At 37.1% G+C, this 24,870-nt stretch overlaps 1 protein-coding gene across 1 annotated transcript in view; it reads right to left on the bottom strand.

Moving 5' to 3' along the window:
- Positions 1–1,415: 1,415 nt before the first annotated feature.
- TAF4B (TATA-box binding protein associated factor 4b) overlaps positions 1,416–24,870 on the bottom strand; it is a 117,198-nt gene continuing 93,743 nt past the window's right edge. The window contains exon 15 of the mRNA XM_036914257.2: positions 1,416–3,351. Within this exon, the coding sequence (XP_036770152.2) occupies positions 3,184–3,351 (168 nt within the window). The 3' untranslated portion in view covers positions 1,416–3,183. The remainder of the gene's footprint in view (positions 3,352–24,870) is intronic.

Here is a 24,870-nt window from a genome sequence, read left to right on the forward strand (position 1 = left end):
ACAAAGCCAAAAGTCTCAAAATGAGTTCCTTGGGAATATTTTCTTCCCACAAATATTCAAAGTATGGGGTTTACATATTTACCGATCTGTTCCTCTCACCTGACTACTCAGCTTTCAAGTATATGGTGGCAAACACTTAAGGTTTAAAGAGCACAGTCTCTCAATGTTTCCCAGAAGAAAAATGTGGCAAAAATACTCTACTGAGGACCAATTTCCAACTGGTAAAACAACTTTAGTGAAAAAGCAAATACACTAATGAAAATACTAAGAAGTGGATGAAAAGAAAAAAATATTGGCATCAGATGTAAATCATGCCTACATCTAAACACAAAGAGCTGTCATTTCACTGAAGCAAGGTGTGAAAGTACATGAAATGACAGTAACGCTAAAAACAAAAATAAAAATAAAAACTGGCTACCATCTCATATATAAGCATATGACGTTATACTTTTATTTCCTGCAGAATCACTGAGTTGAAATTTTTTAAACACTTGGTTCATTGTACAATTAGGCAGACGTAAAGTCCAACTTAATCAGCCTGAGATCTTGGTTCTACATTTTTCTGAAGAATATACCTTAACATTGTGTTCTTTGCTGCAACCATGACATAACTAGTTTGAATGGACTTAATTCTAAAAAAAGGTTTGCCAAAATTTGAGTGATATAAAATTTACCTCAAATGTAGGTTTTAAGAAATATAGACTTTAGAAGAATATTAAACTTTACTTCTTTTTAAGAGGAGAAGAATCTTAAAGATAGTCAGGAGGAAACAATTTAAAAGGTCGATCAGTCATACTAAAAATAAATGAACTGGGTCAATTTTTATATGTAAAATATGTCTGAATAAAGTTGCTAAAAAAAAAGTAGATGGAGAATTTCTAGTATTTTCTCCTTTGACTATTCCTCCCCCAAGATAAATACTGAAAATGGAAGGTCACAAACTCCAGGGCTTAGAGATCAGACAAAGAAGGTGAACCTACACCCCCACATCTCAAGGGGACAGACATGCATTGGATCCATACAGAAGGGCACACCTAGTGATTCCAGTTCTTCTAATTTTTCAGAAGTGGAAATTCAGATTTTCATGAACTAAAATATCAGCAATGTTGTGTGAGTCACAGAGAAATGCATTTACAGATCCAATGTACCCCCAAGGCCTCTGTTTGCAAACTGAGTGTTAGAATACCTTGGACACAGTGCACTGGTTCTGTGTGTGAGATGTTCTCCACGAGGCAAAGTTTAAAAACATGTATTAAAAATAAGCTTTGAAAAGAATACCTTAGTAAGAAAACCTGGATGGGCCAAGAAAAGCTTGTGTAATGAATATGCTTGGCTTTCCTTAGGAGTCAAATAGCGTGCAAATTTACAGCGATTTCTAACAAAGTGACAAAGTAACTGGGATCTGAAGTGAGGTTCTGGAACCCAAATGCTGACACTCCAAAGTAAGTCACAATCAGAGCCAAGAAAGACCCGCTGCCCAGTCCCCAGCTTCAGGGGCTGACTATTAAATACCCTGGTTTTCAAAGTCAATGACTGAGCAAAGTTATTATTATAATAAAATAATTATTTTAATGAAGTATCTGAAATAATTTTTAACAGCTGATCAATAAGATTATACACAATATGGGATTACGCTGCACTTTACCAAAAAATAAAGCTAAGCATTTAAATATACAAAAACAACTGTAGATATTGATCTCCCTGAAAGCACTCTTTTAACATACACATAATTTACAGCATTTTACATAATAGCTTGCTGAGACAAAAAAATGTGGCCAATTCAACACTTACTATAGTATAGAATATGGAAATAACAGTCCTCATGGGAAGAACAGGATGAAAAGGAACAATTTTTATTCCCCTGAATTCTTGTTCTAAGTAGCACAGCTTTCCCATTTTAAAAAAATTGTCTTGGAGGATTTATTTATTCTTTCTGTATGTGATTCTAACTACAGCTATTATTTTTTACCAGCTACAATGCCACAAAAGTGGAATTTCAAGAAATAAAAAGTGTTTGCTTTGCAAAACATCAGCTTCCTCCTCAGATGAGTATATGTAACATGCTTCTCATAATATATTTAGAGCCAAGATCTCAAGAGTGAGATGCTGACATTCCCTTTTGAGTGTAGAATCCAAAACGGAGTCCTACTGTTAAAAATTTCTAATCATCAACCAGGATTTTTTAAATGCAACAGGATGCTTAAAACTTAAGGTAAACAAAGATTTTACAAAACTTCTTGAGATTTAAAACAATAATTCTTTCTTTTGAAGAACTGTAATTTAGAAATGTGTGACACATCTTCCTTTCTGGTTGGGCGGTGACCTTCTTCCTGTGAACAGAACACATGCCAGTTGCTTTGGAGCCCCACTTCCTCCTCTGCCCATTAGGCACCCGCAGCACCATGGCACATTTCCTGTTCTACGATGCCACTGTCATTTCTTGTTCTCAGTTGGAACACAAGTCCCCATCCTTCTTTTTCTGATACTTTCCACCTTTCCCACTTTTCCATGAGGTATACCAGCAGTTTCAATTTTAAGGTTTCCCTGGCAAGGCTGTCCCCTCCCTTGGCATCACAAGCATATGGTGGCATGAACCAGAGCGCCACCACCGCAGACGCATACCATGCCCACTGGTCTATGTTTTGACAACACTGGGAGTCCACTGACCAATCACCACAGACCCTGTTCTGTGGCTTGTCACCTTCAACTACAGAAGGTGACTGTCATAATTAGCTATGCAATATTTGGTTCCAGGCAGAAAACCTACCACTCTGAGACAGTTTCAGGATGGGATGAAATATGGTTTCCTTGGTAAGCATGGACTTGTCCTCTCCCTTGCGCCTCAGGGCAGGCTGTCTTAGGGAGAGACACGGCACCTGGCAACAGGCTGCCATGAAGCAGGTAGTACCCAACAGGCCTTAACTGTAATTAAATGCACAGGTAGGCAGATGTCTACTTCTGGGTAAACTGTATTTCATAACCAACTTTCAGAAGACAAAGCTGAATTCTAGTCAGTAAGAATCCCGTGAGAGGTGTAAGATTTAGTAAAGTTTCTAACTGTAAACAATGGTCTTCCCTACTGGTGATTATTTTCCAGGAACTGAAATTTGAGGACAGTGCAACAATGCCCCCTGCATCTTCTTTGGCAGTAAACAGCAAGGCTCTGGATGGAGAGTGCAGTGGTCACTTCAGAAGGGCAAGGTAGAGAGCTCGAGAATACTTCATCTCCCTTTCCTGTTCCATACAGAATACCAAATCCCTGAGGCAGATTCTCGTGATTCTTGGGCGAAGCGACTGTTTGGTGGCTGTCAGGCTAGATGTCCCAGAAGCAAGAAGGTTGTCTTTTAAGCCCTAAACAGAATAAAGGGAAAAACAAGTTTAAAATAAGCAACCTTCATAAAGGGAAGACCTGTTAGTTCCACACATGACAGCCCCCAGCCCCTGGCCACTGAGTCAGGTACTGGAGATAATGTAACGCTGCAGTGGGCTCAGCCCTGTCCCCTAGCAGCCCAGTCCTGAGGGGAGGCCGACTGTTCCCACACCTAGTTCATGACCTTACCCATTCTTTCCCCCATCTGGACCGTGGCCGCAGCCTCTGAGCGGACATCTCCACTTCCCGGCTCTACTTGGCTCCATCTCTGCTGTGCCTTGCAGGAAAGACTTTCCTATTTAAAGGCCTTAGACAAAACTTTTGGGAGTAATGGATGTGGTCATTATTTCGATCGTGGCAATGATTTCATAGGTGTATGAATATGTAAAAACCTATCAGAGTGTACACTTTAAGTGTGTGCTGTCTTTTGAATGTCAGTTATAAAAATAAAAGTAAAAGCCTTACATGTGTCAGATCCCACCACCACTCTGTGGTTCAGAAATCCTTAGCAGCTCTCCACTGTCCAGAGCAGGGGCTCAAGCACTTGTTTTATCTTGAAAGCTGTTAAGCACCTTACACACATTGTCTCTTTTCTTTCATACAACACTGTTCCAAGTTATACGGTATTCTGTCCATTTATCAGATGAGGAAACTGAGCTGAGATAGGTCAAGCAAGCTGTTCTGGGTCACGCAGCACACTAAAACGGCACTCAGTCTCTCGTCTGCTCCAGAGCGCTCTGAGTTACTGTGCTGTATCACCCACCAAATCAGGTACAAACTTGCCCCCAGCTTCCCTCTGGGCTTACTTCCCATTTCTCCTCACGCACCATCTTCACTCCAGCCAATAGGCAAAGATTAGCAAAAGGCCATTCCAGGCCACTCTCCTCATCTTTTAAGACCTATTTCAAATGGGTCCACTTGCCCTCCTCCTTCCCAAGGAATTCTCACTATGGCAGTCACCTCACAAAGTATTACAGCTGTCACATATGCCACCACCTCATAACCACTAGAACACACTGTCTGAGCACACGGCCTATCATCTCCATGCCTCCCAGAGCTCGGCAGAGTGCACAGGCCAATACAGATTACCAGCAGTTATTTCTGAATTCAATGTTCTCGTTTAAAACAGAACCACTGTAAGTTCTAAATGTCATTCAAAAATGAATGAAACACAATACACCTCTATTAAGACAGTTTTCTAAATAGCAGCATGTCTACATACCACTGTTTAAAAAAAGATTGGAAGAAGAATTGAAGAAATACAGAATTCTCAAAAGATCACTTTGTAAAAATGACACCATACTTTTTGGTGTCTCCACAGGATTGACAACTCTCCGTTCTCAACCCAGAAGACTTACACGAGAAAAGACATTTACCTAATGTAGGAAACAAATCTTCTGGTTCCATCACTGTCCTTTTAAAACCATCAAATGTTAATTATTCCCTTTGTATTTTGGGGATTTTCTGTTTTGTTTTGATGGTGTGGAGAGAAATCCTTTTTAAGGTCTCCAAAGCACCAGGGTCAAAACAAGTCAACTTAATTCCATGCATGTTCACAGAATAACTGATTCACAATATCACTTTATCTGATTGTCAAATAAAATTTCCTTAAAAGATACTATTCAGTTTTGGGGGGATATGATATGATATTCACATTTTTGTACTTGTTATACTTAACTTGTTCAAAGCATTCATGGCACAAATTTTGGAAAATTCTACATTGTAAAAAAAGGTAAAAGATTACTTTGGGCTACACAACTGCCTGGCTGCCTTTCCTGGAGCCCCTCCGCAGTAGAGAGCTGGTCTCTCACCACTTCTGCAGGGCTCGTGGTAACGAATGTAATTTGCTCAAATACCAAATGACTTGGGCTGCGTGTGGCGGACAAGTACAAGCCTATCACTCTTCCTTGCTAGTGTCACACCGAGAGGTGGTATGGCTCAGTTATAATCCTAACTCCTGTGGATTATCACCATCAAAATATTTTCTTCAGATTTTTGAAGAATGGGTCCACCAACTCAATTTTGGAAAACTGGATAAGAATACATTAGGAATAAAGTTAATAAAAGGTATCATGGGCAGAGAGTAGCAATTTTTAAATTGAATCTATGTATGTTTATAAATGTTTCCTACCAAGAATTTGCCTAAATCAGTCATTTAGTGTTTTATATAAGCTTTCACATTACATGGCTAGATGGATACACTGTGCCCTGGCAGTTCCACTTGTACGTAAATACCAAGAAGTATGTCATATGTTCATCAAAAGACATGTATGAGAACGTTTAGCACTACTGTTCATAATAGCCCTGAACTAGAAACAATCCAAACGCCCAAGAACAGACTAGAGGAATCGGGGCATGTTCATACAGACGGGACGCAACAAGGCAGTGATGAACTGACTGGATGACCACCACAAAAACGCCAATGAAAGGACCCAGAGACACAAAGGAATGAACACTTTGACTCCATGTCTATAAAGTTCAAAGCTATGGAAATGAGGATAATGCTTCCCCTTAGGAGAGAGCAGGAGTGGCTAGGAGGGGACCGGAGAAGCCTTACAGGGTTCTGGGGATGCTCTCTTGATCTGAGTACTGTCTACATGGGTGTGAGTGTGCTGTGAAAAGTCAGTGAGCCTGATTTGCGTACTTTTCTGCACCGATGTTCTATTTCAATAAAAAAAATTTAAACTGCTACCCAAAAAGCCTTGTCTAGGTAGAAAATAAAATGGGGAGCAAAGAGGGAAAAGGGGGAAAGAAAATAAGGCAAATTGTAAAACAGAAAAAAATTAAAGAAACCAAATGATCTGGGTGAGGAACAAAGGGGTCACGGTTCATGTCTGTCATGTGACAAGCCCAGAGGCTCCGGGGGAAAGAGCCATATTCCAGCTGCCAGCACAGGGTTGAGAAGGAGGTCACTCCAACAGGATGCAGCAGAAGGCCCAGGGCCATGTTATAAATGAAACAAACCCCAAGGGGCTTTCAGTGACCCAACAGAAATGTCTTTCATAATTCACAATTTTATGAAGGTGATAACATCCTTCCCCCCAAATAGTGACTCAGAAAGTCAGTCTTTCTTAAACCTGGATATAGCATTTGTATTCCTATGCGTATGATTTGGGAGAGTCGACAGGCTGACTTGCCAGCTTCACAATGACCTGGCCAGAATAATCAGCTGCCTCTCAGTTACCCACGGTAAAGAGGGTGGAACGTGCATGGCTGACTTAAGGTATAAAAGCCCGAACCTGGGTTTTCACTATCCTTTTACATTTCTTCCACCCCAAGTCCTTTCTCCAAGGTTGCCTGGGACTGCTTTCTGGCCACATTACACAGTCAATGCCAAAGAACACTAATGTAGTTAAGATATTGTAATTCATAAGAAGAAAAGAAGACTTGTGACAATGTACTATTATTTCTGAAATAGAGGGTTTTCCCAATCGACTTTCTACATGAGGATAGTCCTTCATGTTCATTCTGCACCTGGATGAAAGGGGGGTGAAACAGAAGATGAAGTTCAATGAAAATGAAAGAAAGAATTCACTTACCAAGTGCACAACCTATATTCTTGAAAGCATAATCAGACCTAAAGGTTAACAATCTCTAACATGGCCAAGTCATTAAGTTAGCTTTTATTTATTTGTTCAATTGTATCACTAAACAAAATTGATTATTTTTTTAAAAACAAGTTTTGAGGAATTCTATTTTAATATGAAAAAATTGAACACCATCGGTTATGAGTTTAGGAGATATAACACTGCTTTGAGAATGATAGTAAGTAATTAAAAATAACCGGTTATCCAAATTTTTATTCCCTCAACTTAATAGAACTAGTGCTGTGATGTATGACCTTTAAAAGCTTCTCTACTTCTTTTTCCACATTTTCTTAAATTATATCACTGCCATGTTAACTGAGAAGCAGAAATAACATCTTTATGAGCCAGGGGCTTCGCAAATCCTGCTGAGGTTCTCAGTGGCCTCACATGGGCTTCTGTTTCAAGAGCTGCCATCAAGACAACTTAGCTTCATGTCAGCCCAGCACTGGTTCAATTAAAAAGTTGACTGGGTTGCTGAGCATCTACTATCGTCAAGGAGCTGTGCTAGGCAGTGTAAGATACACAAGAGGACTGAAAAGCGGCAAACGCACCGGCTGTCTCTTCCATAAGCAACCTCAGACGAATCACTTAACTTCTCTGTGCCTCAGTTCCCTAATCTGCAAAATAGGAATGGTAACAGTAATTATCTCATAGGGTTGGCTCACGGATTAAATGAGAACCATGCCTGGCATACAGTATACATGCTATAAATGTTCACCCTTATTTAAAATTAATTAATTCACTAGTCAGCTGGGTGGCATTGAAGGCTTATAATCAGGGAACAGTGGAATCTCTTCCCATCCCCTAGTTAGAACTAATTAAACTTTTCTGCCTGTGTCTTATTCTCCTAAGTCCTAGTTAACTTAAAGAAATAATTTGTCCTGCCTCAGTCACCTTGAAATTTTCTCCCAATGAAAATTTTAATTTTAGTGGGGTTCTGAATACCTAAAGCTAAAAGGTAGACTAATGGGCATCTCAGACATGTGGCAGGTGAATGAAGGGCATAGTTTGTCACAGGCTCCTCCAAACTGAACAGTGGAGGAGGCTGCTGCTTTACAGAATCAACCAAGGCTATGAATCCTGTCTCTAAAGCTAATGTCAACTTCTTCTATTCTGTTCCCTGAATCGTAAGACTAGGAAAACACAAATGTGAGCCTGAATCCTAAAAGTTAACTAGGAACAAAAATTGGACATTTTTAATAGAAGGAAGCAAGATTCATTACATTTCTCAGACTCTCTGCCTGATTTTAACCTAACCCAATGTTACCACGGGAGCTCTTAAGGGATGACTTGTCTTAAACTTTAGGGAGGAAACAAGGACTAGACATGGATGGAATGAAGATCTGGCCCCAGTACAAGAACTGAATATCTCCTAAGTCTTGGAAGCAAGGATAAATAAAAATACCTTGGATGCTTGGCCTTGTATAACAGGAACGCAAAAAATGTATATTCGAAAGACCCGAGCTTCTATAGGCCTGAAGAACGTGCAGAGCAGAAAATGCTGCGCTCCGAGAAGGACTGCCCTCTGCTGGCCAACAAGGAGAATTCTGGACGCAACAGATCTCTCATCACCTTTTCTTTTTTTTATTTCAGAGCACTGACAACCCTGCCTGCTAACTTCTGCCCTAGAAATTTGTCACTTCTATGTATCTGTGTTTCAACAGTCTTTCTTTTATAGAAGTAATATCTCTCAATAGACTGATGTGACATGTAATCACAGACTTTGAGTCCTAATTCTAGTTGTGTAACTATGAGAGCTATAAAGATTACACTGATTGCCCCATGAGAATGACAATCCCCCATGTTTGTCTCTGGAAGAACCCCATCTTAAATTCCAGACCTCACTGCCCAGTTTCCTAGTGCAGTCTCTGACAGAATGTGTCCTAGATTCAATGTGCTTCAAATCATTATTCCTCTCCTCTCTTCTTTTTTTTGTACACAAATTTTCATGAAAGTATTATGCACAATACCCAAGCCAGACAAAGTTCAAATGTCCAAGAACAAGTGAGCAAATGAACAAATTACACATTGTGATGTATCCATGAAAAGGAATACTGCTCGGTCTGCAAAAGAAACACAACAACGGGGATGAGACTAAAAACATGGAGGTGAGTGAGAGTAGCCGAACCCCACAGGGGTGCCTGCGGCATGATTCCACTTTCATGAGCTCAAGGAAGGAGTCACTCCCTTGTGATAGGAGGCTGATCATTTTGGTTGCCTGCAGCCTGGGCTGAGGAGTGTGTTTAGATTGGGAAGAGGTTCAGCAAGTGAACCATTTGTGGTAATGGAGATGCCTTGTATGCCGCCTGTGGTGGTGGTGCGTGTGTGCATTTATAGTCAAAACTCATCAAACAAACTATATGCATTACTGTATGTAAACCGAACCTCAAGAAAATGCATCTTTTTTAATTTTAATTTTTTACAATATTAAGTTATTTTTATTGCATTTTGTGTACATCTGAATGCAAATTATTTATCATTATCCAAAAGGAAATTTTGCAGTCAGCGGAAAATTTTTTAAATAAGTATTATCTCAAATACCATATATACCATTATGACATTTTCAGTGCTTTCCCAAGGCAGAAAAAGAGATCATGAATTTAGAAGACAAAATCCCACCATCAGTCATTATCTGTCAGATTAGAACATCTCACCAGAAGTCACATTTGTGTTAATGGCAATTTGATTTCCCAATGTGTATATGCCCTTACAATTTAATTTTTTCATATATGAAAAAATTTTTTAATTGAAGTATAGTTGACATACAATATTAGTTTCAGGTGTACAACATAGTGATACATTTATATACATCATGAAATGCTTGTCATAAGTGTAGTTACGTGTCACCACACAAAGTTATTACAGTATTATTGACTATATTCCCTATGTTGTACTTTACATCCCCATGACTTATTTATTTTATAACTGGGAGTTTGTACCTATTAATCCCCTTCACCTTTTCACCCTTTCCCTAACCCCTGCTCCTCTCTGGCAACCACTACTTTGCTCTCTGTATTTATGAGTCTGTTACTGTTTTGCTGTGTTTGTTTACTTGCTTGTGTTTTAGATTCCACATGTAAGTGAAATCATTCCTTTTCTCTTTCTTATTTAAAGGAATGGTAACACCGTTAGCCTCCAACGCCCATGCAGAAAACTGTATGGATGTCTTCTTCAACCCTTTCTTATATATTCCATCTGTTACTTCTTAACAGTTGTACCTCCTAATAATTTCCAAATCATCTACTTTCTACATTTTTACTTCCATTATCTTCTGCCTGGATTACTTCAACAAACTTTTAAGAAAACTCCCTATTTCCAATATTAATATCGCTCACATTGCAGTGGGAATGATCTTCACAATGGCCTAGATATGGAAGCAGCCTAAATGTCCATCGATAGATGAATGGATAAGGATGATGTGGTACATATACACAATGTATATTCAGCCATAAAAAAGAATGAAATCTAGTCATTTGCAACATAGATGGACCTGGCACAACTCCGTGCAGTTCAGCTGTGCTCTGTATGTCACTCGCCATCTCATTTATTCACTGCAAGGCAACTACTGTCTGTCTTTCTCACTCACTAGAAAGGACAGATTGTGTACTTGTGAATATTTTATATAGTGTTTGGCACTTAGCTGGTTTCCAATCAATGTTTGTACTAGGCTGATGTGCACAGTGTTACCCAAAAATACCACTTATGAAAATGAATATTGAAAATGAGCCACATTATGGGCTTTTGGAACTTTGAAATCAAATTCCTGCTGTCATTTTTAGATTTAAACCAAATAAATGAGGGAGAAAGCTGTAAAGTGGGTCGATGGCTTCTTCCTATACATTATTCAGCCCTCTAACAACTCATCTCACCTACTCATCCCGGCCAAATTAAACCAAATGAGATTTGCTTAAAAAGCTACTTTCTGCCACACTCTTTAAACAGAGAGTGCTTCAGCCCCTAAGTAGTACAATACACAAGAACAGCGAATAACCAAAGAAACAGTCCACTCTGGAAAGCAGTAACAGGATGTTCCTCTTTATACTATGGTTGTTTTCTTTAACCTTTAAGACACTTACCAAGTCCTCCAAAAACTCAAGTAAAACTATGTCTAGAGTTAAGTTTTATCTATTATTTTATGACAACTTTTTCAAAGGTCTGCCAGGGTTTTTTTTTTCTTTTTTTCTTTCAGAACCAGCTTTGATTTTATCCTTGAAGGACTGTGAATGTTAAAAAAAGCTACAGTATCAGCATGGTTTCTGAGCCTTACAACAAAAGGTCAATTTACTAATACATTTAAATGTATTAATAGCTGCTTTGTTTAAATCTCTGGTAATTCTAGAGTTGGTGAGCTGCATACAGACTGATGGAAAATGATACTAGAAAAAAATACTAATTTACAGGAAAAGTGAAAGAGCACTAGAAATGGTAAATATAAAAAAACTTTTTATTTTCATAAATTATTTAAGAAATATATGACTAAGTAATAATGTACTATGGAGGTTAAAACATACTAGAAATAAAATAGGTAACAAAAATAGAACAGAGGATGGGAGGAATTTGTGCAATGGAATCATACAGTAAAACCATTTTATATGTATTATATAACATGTTATATGTTATAGGTATTAATTCAAGGCTGAGTGTTGTCAATTAAGGGTAGATACACTTTTTAAATGGATGCATACAGCAACCATTAAAACAAAATAAAAGAGGTATACTTAAAAAAACATAGGGGATACAGAGTGGCACACCAAAATACTATTTGATTGATTCAAAAGATGACAGGAAAGGAGAAACGGAGAAACAAAAATAAATACCAAATGATAATCTCAAATCCAATCATAGTAATAACTATATTAAATGTAAACGGCTTAAATAACCCAAATGAATTTTCAGACTGGATAAAAATCCCAAACTCAATTATATGCTACTCATACGAGACTGGCTTTAGATAAACACATAGAAAGGCTGGAAGTAAAAGGATAGAAAAAACACAAACCATGCAAAGAGTAGGCACAAGAAAGCTGGAGTAGCTATATAGTGGCTATAACAGTATCAAAAAAGCAGATTTTAAGACATAGAATTTTACTGGAAGTGAGAATCATTTCACAATGATTAATGGGGGAAATGCATCAGAAAGATTAAATGTTTGGTACCTAATAACAGACCATCAAAATAAAAGAAGCTAAAATTGATGGGTAGAAATAAACAAATGCCCAACCGTAGTAAAAAAAACAATTTACACTTTTCTCAGTAACTGATGGTGACAAGCAAGCCAAAAAAATTATTAAGGATATAGATTTATAGACACTAGAATCAGCACTGCAGAACACACTCCCTTCTCAAATGCACAAAAAATACTCATTAAGATAAATGATATGCTAGGACAGGTCTCAATATACTTAGAAGGATTGAAATCACAGATCATGTTCTCTTTCTGTAATGAAAACACCAAATATTTGGAATTAAACAGCACATTACTAAAGTCTGTAGGTCAAATAAGATACCAAAAGGGAAACTGGGAAATATGTTTGAACTTAATGATAATAAAAACACAACATACCCAACATATTAAAGGAGTGAAGTTAAAGCAGAAAAGCTAATGGGAATTTATAACTTAAAATGTTCATATTAGAAAAGGTATACCCAAGCTTCATCTTAAGAAGCTGGAAAAAGAAAATATTAAGCTGAATCTAAGTAGAAGAAAAGGAAATAATAGGACTGGAAATCAATGAAATAGGAAATAGACAAAGTTTTTAAATAAGGTCATAAGTTTGTTTTTGAAAAAGATTAATAAAACTTATGGACCCTTATCTAGACTGATCAGGAGATGAGAAAGAAAACACAAATTATCAATATCAGAAATGAAAGAAAGGATAACATCACTACAGACATTAAAAAGTTAATGATGAGACACAATGGATAATTTTGTGAATGACTTCAACAACCTAGATGAGTCTAACAATCTGTTAAGAAACACGACTTCCAAAAACTAAGACAATATTGAGTTTTCCCCACATACAGAACTCCACGCCTGGATTAATAAATTCTATCAAACATTTAAGGAGGACAAAAAACAGATCTTACACACCCTCCCCCACACCCCAAAAAACAGGAAGAAGGAATATTTATAACTCAAAACAAAACTATCAAGGACATTACAAGAAAATACAATTATGGATCAATATCCATGAACACACATGAAAAAAATTCAATAAATGAACAACAAACAGAATCCAGTAAAATGTACAGTCAATTTTATATTATGTCCAAGTGGGATTTATCCCAGGATTAAAAGGTTGCCTAATAGGCTGGCTAAAATTTAAAAACCAATATAAATTATCAAACTAAGAGAATAAAAGAGAAAACTCATATGATAATATGATAAGTAAATTCTGACAAGCTCTGACAAAATTCAATACCCACAATCATCAAAGCTCTTAGTCAACTAGGAAGAGAAGAATTTCCTCTATGAAAAACCTTTAGCCAATATCATACTTAAGGGTTAAATACTGAATGCTTTCTTCCCCTAATATCAGGAACAAGGCAAGGATGTCCACTCTCCTCACTTCTATTTAACACAGTACTAGGGATGTTAGTTAGCTATTGCTCTAAAGCAAGAAAAATAAAATAAAATGAAAAGCTTAAAGATTGGAATGAAAGAGGTAGTGTATTTCCACTTGTAGACAGCACAATTATTTAGTACATCTTAAGGAATTTACACAAAAAACTATCAGAACAATTAAGTAAATTTATCAGGTTGGAAGATACTAAATTTGCTATATTAGCCACAAAAGTGTAATTTTGGAGAGCATAATTTTAAAAATACCATTTCAATAGCATTGAAAAAAAAACCTATGTATAAATGTAATGAAAGATGTGAAAGACTTCAAAATGGAAAACTAAAACAACTGCAGAGAAACAAAAAATGATGGAAGTAGATGAGAGATACACAAAGCTCATACTGTGCCTCAGTATTGTTAAGATGTCACTTCTCTGCAAATTGATCTATAGTCAATGCCATTTAATAAAAATACCTACGTATTTTTGTAAGAATAACAAGAAGAGTCTAAAAATTCAAATGAAAATGCAAAGGACCCTGAAAGTCAAAAATAATCTTGATAGGGACACAGTTGTAGGACTTCCACTATCCAATTTCAAAATTATTACAGTAATCAAGAACCTGTGGTAATGGCATGAGTAAAGAAAAATAGGGCAACAGAATAGAGAATGAATATATATGTCCACATATATAAAATTTTTAATGTTATAAATTAATTCAATGGGGAAAGTCTCTACAAGAAATGGGATAAAGATATCTGTATATGAAAAAGTTAACCTCAACCTTGTGAGAAACACATTCACTGGTCCAAATTCAGTAAGTGGACACGGAGACAAAGAGAGCAGTGGAGCGAGGCTTTATTGATGGTCCTGCAAGATCGGGTGTCTGGTGGGCAGGCACACCTGGGGAGTTTGGTGCCAAAAATTTATCTCTTAGTACGTGAGTCCCTCCCCTGGTTCCTCATTGGCTAAGTACTACAGGGTTCACATTCTTTCTCGGACATCGCCTAAGCTGGTTATATCTTTCCTTTACATTTGTCTTAATATTGGTAAGTTTAAAAAACTCAAACAGGTATTGCCAGGCCCTTATCAATTCCCCCACCCCCACTCTCAGCCCGAGCAGCTTCCACCACGTGGCCCTTTGTTAATACCTTCCTGTTAAAAATGTTTAAACATCCTAGTGGGAATAAATCACATTTAGGTTTTATAGTCGTTCCTAACAACCTGTACTTACACCAGACACAAAAATTAAATCAAGACAGATCAAACACTTAAAATGAAAAGCTAAAAGTATAAAGCTTCCAAGATAAATCTTCATTAACTATAATACACAAAACTTTTTAGGCTACAGAAAACACTAAGTATAAAAGAAAAAAATGATAAATTGGACTTTGTCAAAGCAAAAACGATCTGTTCTTCTAAAAGGTACCATCCAAAAGTAAAAGTATATTGCTAAAGGGAGTGTGAAATGGTACAACTATTTGAAAAACAGTCTAGAGTCCTTTATAAAGTGAAATACACATTTATTCTATCACAACAATTTGCCTCTAAAGCATTTTCCTAAAAGAAACAAAAACATATGTCCACAAAATAACTTTTACAAGGATGTTCATAGCAGCTTATTCCATAATAGCCAAAAATTGGAAGGAGCCCCAGTATAAATAAATTATGGAGTATTTTGGCACTAAATGGAGTACTACTTGGCACTAAAAAGGAATGCACTTCTGATATGTGCAATGTGATACATCTCAAAAACATGTATGTTGAGTGAAAACATTTAGAAACAAAAGAATATATTATTGTATGATCCACAATTATATAAAGTTCTAAACTAGGCAAGACTAAGCTGTAATAGAAATCAAATCCATAATTATGGATGGGGTTGGAAGTGGTAATGGCTGGAAAGGCATGACAGCACTTTCTGGGGCCATAGGAATGTTTTATTCTTAATTTGAGATAATGGTTACAATTAAAAGCAGCATATTTTATTGTACATAAATTAAATCTCAATCTAAAAACCAAATGCAAAGTTGGTTTAAATTTTTATCTTAAAGTCATCTCTTCCTCAAGACATCCCCTAAAGAGGCATGGGTATTCTTCTGTGCTGCCTGGTGTGCTTTGACATATAAAAAAAAGTTTGAGAAGCACTGTGATGTCAGAATTCTACAGCCACAAATATTATGATGGTACAGAGAATGTAGACAAATTTTTATTCCAATATTAAGTGGTAAGCTGTTTGTAAATCAAGTTACCTGGAAGATACTGTAAGATCCTAGAATATGTTCAACTCAAGAGATTTTAAGTATTATTAAAATGCTTAAGTATCAGCATTTCTCAGTGGGGGTGTTATAAGAATTCTGAGTAAGCGTGATTGGGTGGACTGCCCCTTACACTGCATTATGTTTAGTATCACTCATGCCCAGCCACCAAATGCTAGTAACACAAGCCCCAGCCCTTGGGTCACTGTGTCAAAACAACAACGCTCCACACATTTCCAGGTACCCACAGAGTAGGTATTGGCCCCAGCTGAGAGTCACTGGTCTATAGGTTAATAGTCAAAAGAACATGTAATCAGCATGAAAAGCATCCAAGTTAACAGACTTAATCTACCATACCATTTAAATTCCAAAACTGATAATTTAACTAACGATTACTTCTACTTAATTAATCTTCAAAAGAAAAAGTACTTGTTTTTATGTTCTTTATGTAGGATTCACGGAGGAAGCATGACTGATTTTGTTGAAATCTCTGATTAGGGAAACCAAATAAAACCACCCAAAACACTGCCAACAGCAGCAAACCAGAACACAAGAAATAACATTAGAAATCAAACTCCTGAGCAGAGCGATGAATCCAGAAGATGTATCATGGTCATAAGCCTATATGAATCACCCACTTATGTGCAAGAGTGGGTTTAGAAAGAATCAGGATATTCCTAATCTGTTCTTTGTGGCAGAAAATTAGCAAACAACTAAAATCTCCTTGAATAATATAGTCTAAGCTAAATCAAGAAAATATTAACTAATTTGCTTTATGGTTTCAGTATTCAAATTTGCCTTTCATGCTGCAATCAAAATGCAACATAATCATTTAATGGCAAGAAAAGTTTCTTGGGCTACTAGCACTTTATTCGTATGTGCAAATTGAAGAATGGACACTACAGACAAGACTAACAAATGGAAAAGGATATGATGTCATGTACATGCCTGGTACTAAGAAGCAGAAGATGAATTAAATGGCACATGGTCCTATAACAAAAGACTGATTTAGTAATCAAAAAACTTTTCCCAAAGAAAATCCCTGAATGGCTTCACTAGTAAAGTCTACAAAATATTTCAAGAAGAATTAGTACCACTACTTCACAAACTCTTGCAAGAAAACAGAAAACAAGTGAACACTTAATCCATTCTATAAGACCAGTATTACCCTGATACCAACACCAGACAAAGACATCACAAGAAAACTACAAACCAATATCCTTTATAAATACAGATGCAACAAAACACTTGTAAACAGAATCTAGCAGCATATAAAAAGAAACACCAATGTTTCTTTTTGGCCAAATGGGATTTATCCCAGAAATGTGTGGTTGATTTAACATATGATCATCAATGTAATACACCTTACTAATAAAAGAAAATAAAAAACATAACCAAGTTGGAGGAATCATCCTTTCTAATTTTAAAACTTACTGTAAAACTATAGAAATCAAGACATTGTGGTATTGGCATAAGGATAGACATAGACATAGAAATTAACAGACTAGAACTGAGAACCCAGAAATAAACCCATACATCTACAACTAATTTATTTTCAACAAAGGTGTTAAGACCATTCAATGGAGAGAGAATAGTCTTTTTCAAAAAACTGTGCCAGGCAACTGTATATCTACATTCAAAAGAATGAACTGAACCCCCTACCTCATACCATTTATAAAAATGAACTTAAAAAAGATCAAAACTGTAAATATAAGAACTAAAATTATAAAAATCTTAGAAAGCAATATAGATATAAGCCTCTGCAACATCAGATTTGGCAATGATTTCTTAGATATGACATCTAAAGCACAAGCAACCAAAGGAAAAAATAGACCAATTGGACTTCATTTCTACAAAATAGATACACAAATGCCTGATAAACACATGAAAAGATGCTCAATATCATTAGTCATAGGGAAATGCGAAACAAAACCATAGTGAGATACCACTTCACATCCACTAGGATGACTATTAAAAAAAAGAAGACAATAACAAGACATGTATTATGGGCGGGAATGTAAACTGGTACAGCTGCTATGGAAAGCAGTTTGGCAGTTCCTCAAAAAGTCAAACAGTTACCTTATGGGCCAGCAATTCTACTCCTAGGGAAATGAATGTCCACACAAACACTCGTACATGAATGTTCATAGCAGCATTATTTATAAGAGCCCATTACAGAAACAATCAAATGTCCATCAGATGATGAATGGATAAGCAGATGTGGTACATCAATTCAATGGAATATTATTCAACCATTAAATAGGAATGAAGTACTGACACATGCTACAACATGGACTTTGAAAACATGTGAAGTCAAAGAAGTTAGACACAAAAGACCACATACTGTGTAATTCCATTTATATGAATGCCCAGAACAGGCAGATCTATGGAGAAAGAAAGCACATTAGTGGTTCCCAGAGGTTGATGGTAGTGTCTGCTAATGGCTATGGAGTTTTTTTGTGGAATGATGAAAATATTCTGGATTCAGTAATAGCAATGGTTGTATAGCCATGTGAATATACTAAAAACTACTGAATTGTACATTTTAAAATGGTGAATTTTATGGTTTGCGAATTATATCTCAATAACAAAAAAAACCCAAATGATGGGCACTATCTGATAAATCAAACAAGTTCAAACAAACATTTCAAAAGCCAACTTACATTTACTCTTCTTTTCAGTATTCTATGTATTTCTTAGGGAAAATGCATAAACAGGAATTCAACAACATACTCTAAATACCATCAGAAGGTACTGTTGCAATATCTAAAACAGATACACGGTCTTCCATGTAAACCTGTGTTTTCACTGATAACATTAATTGACAAGCTGAACATTTAAATTTGGGAAAATTTCACAGAGAAATTATCTGTCATGTAAACTATGGAAAGGTATGCTTAGCAATGGAGTTACCAACTACTTTTCACATAAACATTAATTTGTTGTTAATTAGCCCTCATCTATCACTTTGAAAACTAAGACCTAATGATATTTATCACAGGCAATCCTATATAATACAAGCAATTCATGCTTTTTCATAGTCACTAAAGCATGAACAAGTAGCTGTACAGGAGGCTGAAACAGCTACTAGGACAACTTTCGGGAATAAGCGCAACAGTATAACTAACTGGTCATGTGAGAATACAATTTAGGAAACCTAAGGAAGTTATACTAGTTTAAATTACAGAAGTGGCATGCATGGAGACACACTTTCAAAAACTGCTTCCTGGGAGCCTGACACCTTACAGAAATCATCTTAAACTGGACAACTTAGAGAAAAAAAAATCTCCTCTAGCATTAAGCTCATTATTATGCTAACTACACTTAAAGTGCCTTGAAGAAAAAAATAACACATAAAGCCTCAAATATTACATATAAAGCACCATTAAAACACTATTTGCCTTGAGGGAACAGTGACCAAACTACTTAATGGAGCAGAGGTACATAACAATAAAAATACTTGATGGAAAGGCATAATTCCCAGACAGCTCTTCATAGACAACTTATGCTAATTTCCAGTTTAACCACAAGTACCATGGTCAAATGCTACAAGGACCACCATACTAAGGTTCATTATGATGTCCTGTATCACAGGCTCCAAGTATGCCCTAATAAGGTAGAATAGGCCAGATAGGCATTAATGAGCACTGCTGTGATAAAGGAAACTAACTTTTTGGATTATAAATTCCAGGCAAGCTAAGACCTAGTTCCATTCTTCTCACCACTGTACCTGGCACACTGGGTGAATAAATCAATGAGTGAATACAAATACCATCTTAATAAGTATATTATGACTCTAAATTAGAGATAGAAAGGAGATTAATTCAAAAAACTAAGAGATAACAAATGGCATTAAGTTTTAAAAATAGTATTATCCAGTACTGATGAGATACTAATAAACAGACACTTTCATATATTGCTGGTAGGACTGTAAACTAACTCAATTTGGGGGAACAGCAATTAGCAGTAAATCATAAGATAGAACTTTAATAATCTAATTTGACCTTGGAATTCTATTTCTGAAATTAAGTAATAAATGGTCAAAATTTTAGTTATAAAGAGGCTCACACAACAATACATTGGAAACTAAAACATGTCCAAAAAGATAGATAAATTATAGTATGCCAATGAAATGTGCAGAACACTTAAGGACATGGATAACAAGTATACACTGTATCATTAGGTAAAGAAGTAGGTCACCAAATATATTACTTCACTATGAACTTTGCAAAAATGGTAGGATGTGGATAACTTATAATTTTCTTCTTTACATTTTCTATAATAAACATACTTATTTTGATGAAAATGAAATTTTAAATATAAAAATTCACATTACAGAGACAGGGGAGGAATGCTTAGAGAAATCACCAGCCTGAGGAATGAAAAGGAGTAAGTGATGAAAGGAAAGGGACCTGGGAAGAATTGACAGTGAATAACCCACTGGAAATAAAATAGAGAAAGTAGACAGAACATACTCCAGACACTAAATGAAAGAGGAAAGGGTAGGCTTTGAAGCTCCTGATTAGGGAAAGAGCACAGAAAGGCTCATGGAAAAGACAGTCCTCATTTCCAATCAGATGAGATATATGTTGGCTCTAAAATCTGAATGTGCCCCTTTCCCTGTGATGGGAGAAGCTAGATACAGCAAGTTGTCTTTTACCTTGGAAAGAATATCTCAAGATGCTCCAAAACACCAGACTTCCAGAAGTTCACCAAGATTACAGGCCCCTGAATTTTTATGGGATTTATCCTCACCCTCTGGCATATAAGCACCTTAGCAAAATGTCTGCAGGAGTTGTTACTTCTAGCTCACCAGAACCAATCAGCATGGTATCAGTGTAATAGACAAGCATAATGTCCTGTGCAAGGGACAGGCTATCTAGGTTCTTGCTGACTAGCTAATGAAATAAGACCCAATAGAGCTCCAAAATGGGTTAGTGAAGGTATACTGCTGACCCTGCCAGCAGAAAGCAAACTAATTCTGATGGTCTTTACTAATTAGTATGGGAGCAACAGGGGGAAGCATATGCAGATCAATGTCTGCATACCAAATGCCATGGGTTACACTGATTTGTTCCGGTAACAAAACACATCTGGGAAACCACAACTAGTATAGAAGCCATCACCTGATTAAGTTTATGATAACCTACCATCAATTCTCCAAGATCCATCTGTCCTCTTCAATGCCAAACAGGTAAGCTGAATGGGCATGCAGTAGGAATCACTACTTCTGCATCTTTCAAATCTTTAATGGTGGCTCTGCAATCTGTCCAGGTAATAGTTTACTATTTTCATAAGTAGACAACATTCTACTGTCTTCCACTTGACTTTTTCTCACTTTCACAGGTTGGTGAACCAATGTGAGATCTTTGTTAGTTGTTGAATATGTCTATTCAAATTATGCATTCCAGGAATATGGAAATAACCACACTGGGCCCACTGTGAGATGGACTTAAGCTAAAACTCCACTGACTGGTAGAAAACAGTAGTGTTTCAGGTCTCCTAGAATTCATTAGGTTCAGTGTTATAGTGTTCATCAGACCCTAAAAAGTCTAATAATTTCTCCTTCCCCAATGTCCAGTAGCTTTAGCAAATAGCTATAGGTCTTTTGCGGGAAGGCTAGAAGGAGTTTCACAGCATACATTTTTGGCTGGTATGGCAGGGTCTTTCTTCAAGACCTGGCTTTCCCTTCATTCAAAGGTCTTTGCATCTGTGAACCAGCTTACTTCTGGGAACTGCTGAGAGAATATAAAGGTCATCTAAATCACACTTCTGTTCCCCAGGTCTAGAGCTCCTCTGTTATACTTACAGGTTAATGAAGACTTAATAAGTTTCCACTTCTTTCAGTTCTAGGGACACTATGATTAACTAGCCCATGCCAAAGATTTTTGCAATTCAGACTATTCTGGTTTTCAGTCTAACGCTCTCCCAACAGAGCTATTTCAGCCACAATTCAGACTATTTTGAATACTCCTTGGCTTTGCTGACCATCACGATAAAACCACACCCACTTTGTCTTTAGTAAGTAAATGCCTGTACTTGCTTTTGCCATCTGGGGTTCCCAATGAATTCAGCTATCCTAGTTTGATGACAACAGTTCCCCTGTCATTAACGGATTGAAAAGAACACCAACAGAGCTCCTGAAGGAGGCTTAGCTCCCCCACTTGAATGTACATTTACAGGAAGGGAGTGTCCTGTGGACCCACACAGAAGGCATATGTTTTTTAAATGAAAAATCCATTCTGTAATTCTAATCTCCCTAAACACTCTGATTACTTCCTCTATTCAAATAAAGTTCTAGCACCTACTCAACTCTACTTAGCTTGAGCTGCTATTTAGTGTAGTTTTCAGTCAACCAACCAAGTAAACTGTTGGAGCCACTTTTAGTCCTCTGACCTAATACCTTCAATCTGGACTCTCTGCTTAGTGAGCTTGTTATCAATAAAAATTCAGCCTGATCCAATTTTATATTCTTTGATCCTACACCCTTAAGATCCATTCCCCCACCATTCTCCAGGCAACTGCAGACAAAATCATCTGATTCTTCAGTGTGAATCACACCTCCTCACGGGTAACATAGTGCCTCACTCTCTGGGGCTGCTGGAACTTGAGTCTGGTTATAGAGTCAGAAGCAATGAGGTAGTAAGGGAAGGTCCTGAGGAAAATCAGTAGTCTCTTGCAAGGCAAGGACCTCAAACGAAGCCATCACGGATTCCTCAGGAAAACACCCCCCTCAGAGGTGCAGGAGGACTGGTAAGCGTGGGAGGCAGAACCAAGGAGCCCAGGGTCCCAGCTTCACTGGAATCTGTTCACATTCTCCACCCCAATTGTCAGTTTTCCATTCTATCCCAATGCTGTAACTCTTAACACAAGAAACTGAAAACTGGAAATGCAATCTGTATTGTAATTTAGCCACTTACAGTAGGATCAGGCTTCGCATTTGGTTTTCAGAAATCTCTGCCTTTGGCTACAAGAGATAAGGGTTTCTTTTAAGGCAGTCACAGAGCCTTCCATTCCCTTATCTGGATTCTTTCTGAGCTCAAATCTAAAGCCCTTCCCTCCTTAAGTTCCTCAGTGTATTTTGAAGGGAACAACCTATTTCACATTATTCCTATGTTCACTAAGATGTGCTCAAGTAGTAAATGCTTGGTTTCCCAAAGCCTTGCCTTTCGGGGCACTTGATTACTAGGTCCTCAGGTGATAAAGTAACTGTTTTACCACTGCATGCCATGGATCACCACTATCCCCTCTGCAACACGGTCATTAATGCCTTTGAAATCTAATTAGAGCTGAGAACCACTGCTGAAAAACCCAGAACTAATTCAGGAACCCATCACTAAGATGCTGCTCCTCTGTAGCCACTTGCAGTGCAAACTTCTGCACCAGACAGCATTTGAAAAAGAACACTAGGAATGACATAAAATGTGGCATTTATTACAGAGATGTGGCCTTAGGTAATTGTGAACCTGGTCAAACAGTTCATGGTCAGCTGCTGACTGTGTCTGGTATTGGGCTTGGCCCAAGGTTTGGTGAGGAGCCCGGAAGCTCTCCTGCACCAACAGTTGTGAACTGCAATAGCTCCAGGGTCCCAAGAACAACCTTCTGAGAGGAGGAATAAGGCTGCAACTCCACTTCTGTCTTTCCAATCAAGCTTCATGGTCCCTGCTAACCTGGGGCTATGCGAGGAAAGGAATTCTGGAAAACATGGCTCCACTTAGCTAATTTGGCATAATACAAATCTAGCATCTTTTGGCTAAGTGCTTTCTTGGATCTATTCTAACTTCCAACCATTCTATCATTGCTTATTTCTGTTACCATAATTTTCAAGGAGTCCTTTAAAAACTCTTCCCAGTCATTTAAAAAACAGCCTTTTACTCTTGTTCCTGATTGCAATACACTCTGCTGTTGCTTGTTAGTGTTCTTCTGCTTTATGCCTTTTCTCCCACATTCTCCTTTCTTTTTGTCATGCAGGAGGCTTTCTCTAAATTCCAGGTCATCCTTGCCAGTCCAGTCACATTTAAAAGTAAGGCGCTTAACTATTAATATCTGAGGCCTCCTCTCTTGGTTATTTTTTTCAGAAAGAATACCTCTAGTCTCCAATCTAAGCCAGTTTCAACTCAAATACTACTGAATACTCTTACAGCTGTTTTCTCCTCTTCTTTATTCTTGTGTATTTGTGGTGTTTTCACTTCATTACTAACATTTAAGGGGAATTTGGGAAGGAAAGATAAACCCATAATGTGCAATTCAACATATTTCACAAGAAGTCCCTGAAGAGAGCTGACAAAAAAATCAACCTTAAATCTCTGGCAAATCTAACAGATCTAACCAAATTTAAATTTATGTTTAAGTCATTTATGAAAAAGAGGTAGATTAGTGAACAAAATAAAATTTAAAAAAATACATCTCAAAATATTTAGATAAAGAAGAAGCGGCTTCTTTACCTAAAGTAGTAACATGCTCTAAATTCTAGTGACTCTACATGGTATTTATAGAAAGTATTAGATGATAATAAATCTGTTTAAATCTCTAATAAGTCAGCTGCAATACATAATGCACATTTCAGAAAACGTGGCTTCCCTGTAGCCTGGCAAAAGAGAATGGAGGTAGAGAATGGTACTATCTCATATTACCTGTTTCTGAAAAAGTCAAGATGAGACAGAGAAGCGAAATTCTGAAGAGATTAATGGTTAACATTTCAAATTCACTACGGGTCATTCACTACTTATACAACATTATTAAAAGCTAAAATACTGATATTATGACTACGATGACAAGGATGACAATTTATTATAAGCCCGTTCTTGAGGCCAGGAACTAATTAAGCACTTTATATAATCCAATCCTTAAAACTGTATAATGTGGGTGTTACGCTCACTTTCCAAATGGGGATAATTAAAGTACAGTCAAGAAGCAAAGTCAGATTTGTCTGAGGCCAAAGCACATGTACTTACTGCACATGCCACCATGTTCCTCTACACAGGGAACACTTCACAGAATTTGTTATATAATGTTACCATAATAGAAAAAAAGGACAGGGATTTGGGTATCTCTATGTTTTTCTCAAAGGAGTTATAAATAACAACTATGTGGA

This window comes from Manis pentadactyla, chromosome 6, assembly GCF_030020395.1.
Source record: "Manis pentadactyla isolate mManPen7 chromosome 6, mManPen7.hap1, whole genome shotgun sequence".
Taxonomy (NCBI): Eukaryota; Metazoa; Chordata; class Mammalia; order Pholidota; family Manidae; genus Manis; species Manis pentadactyla.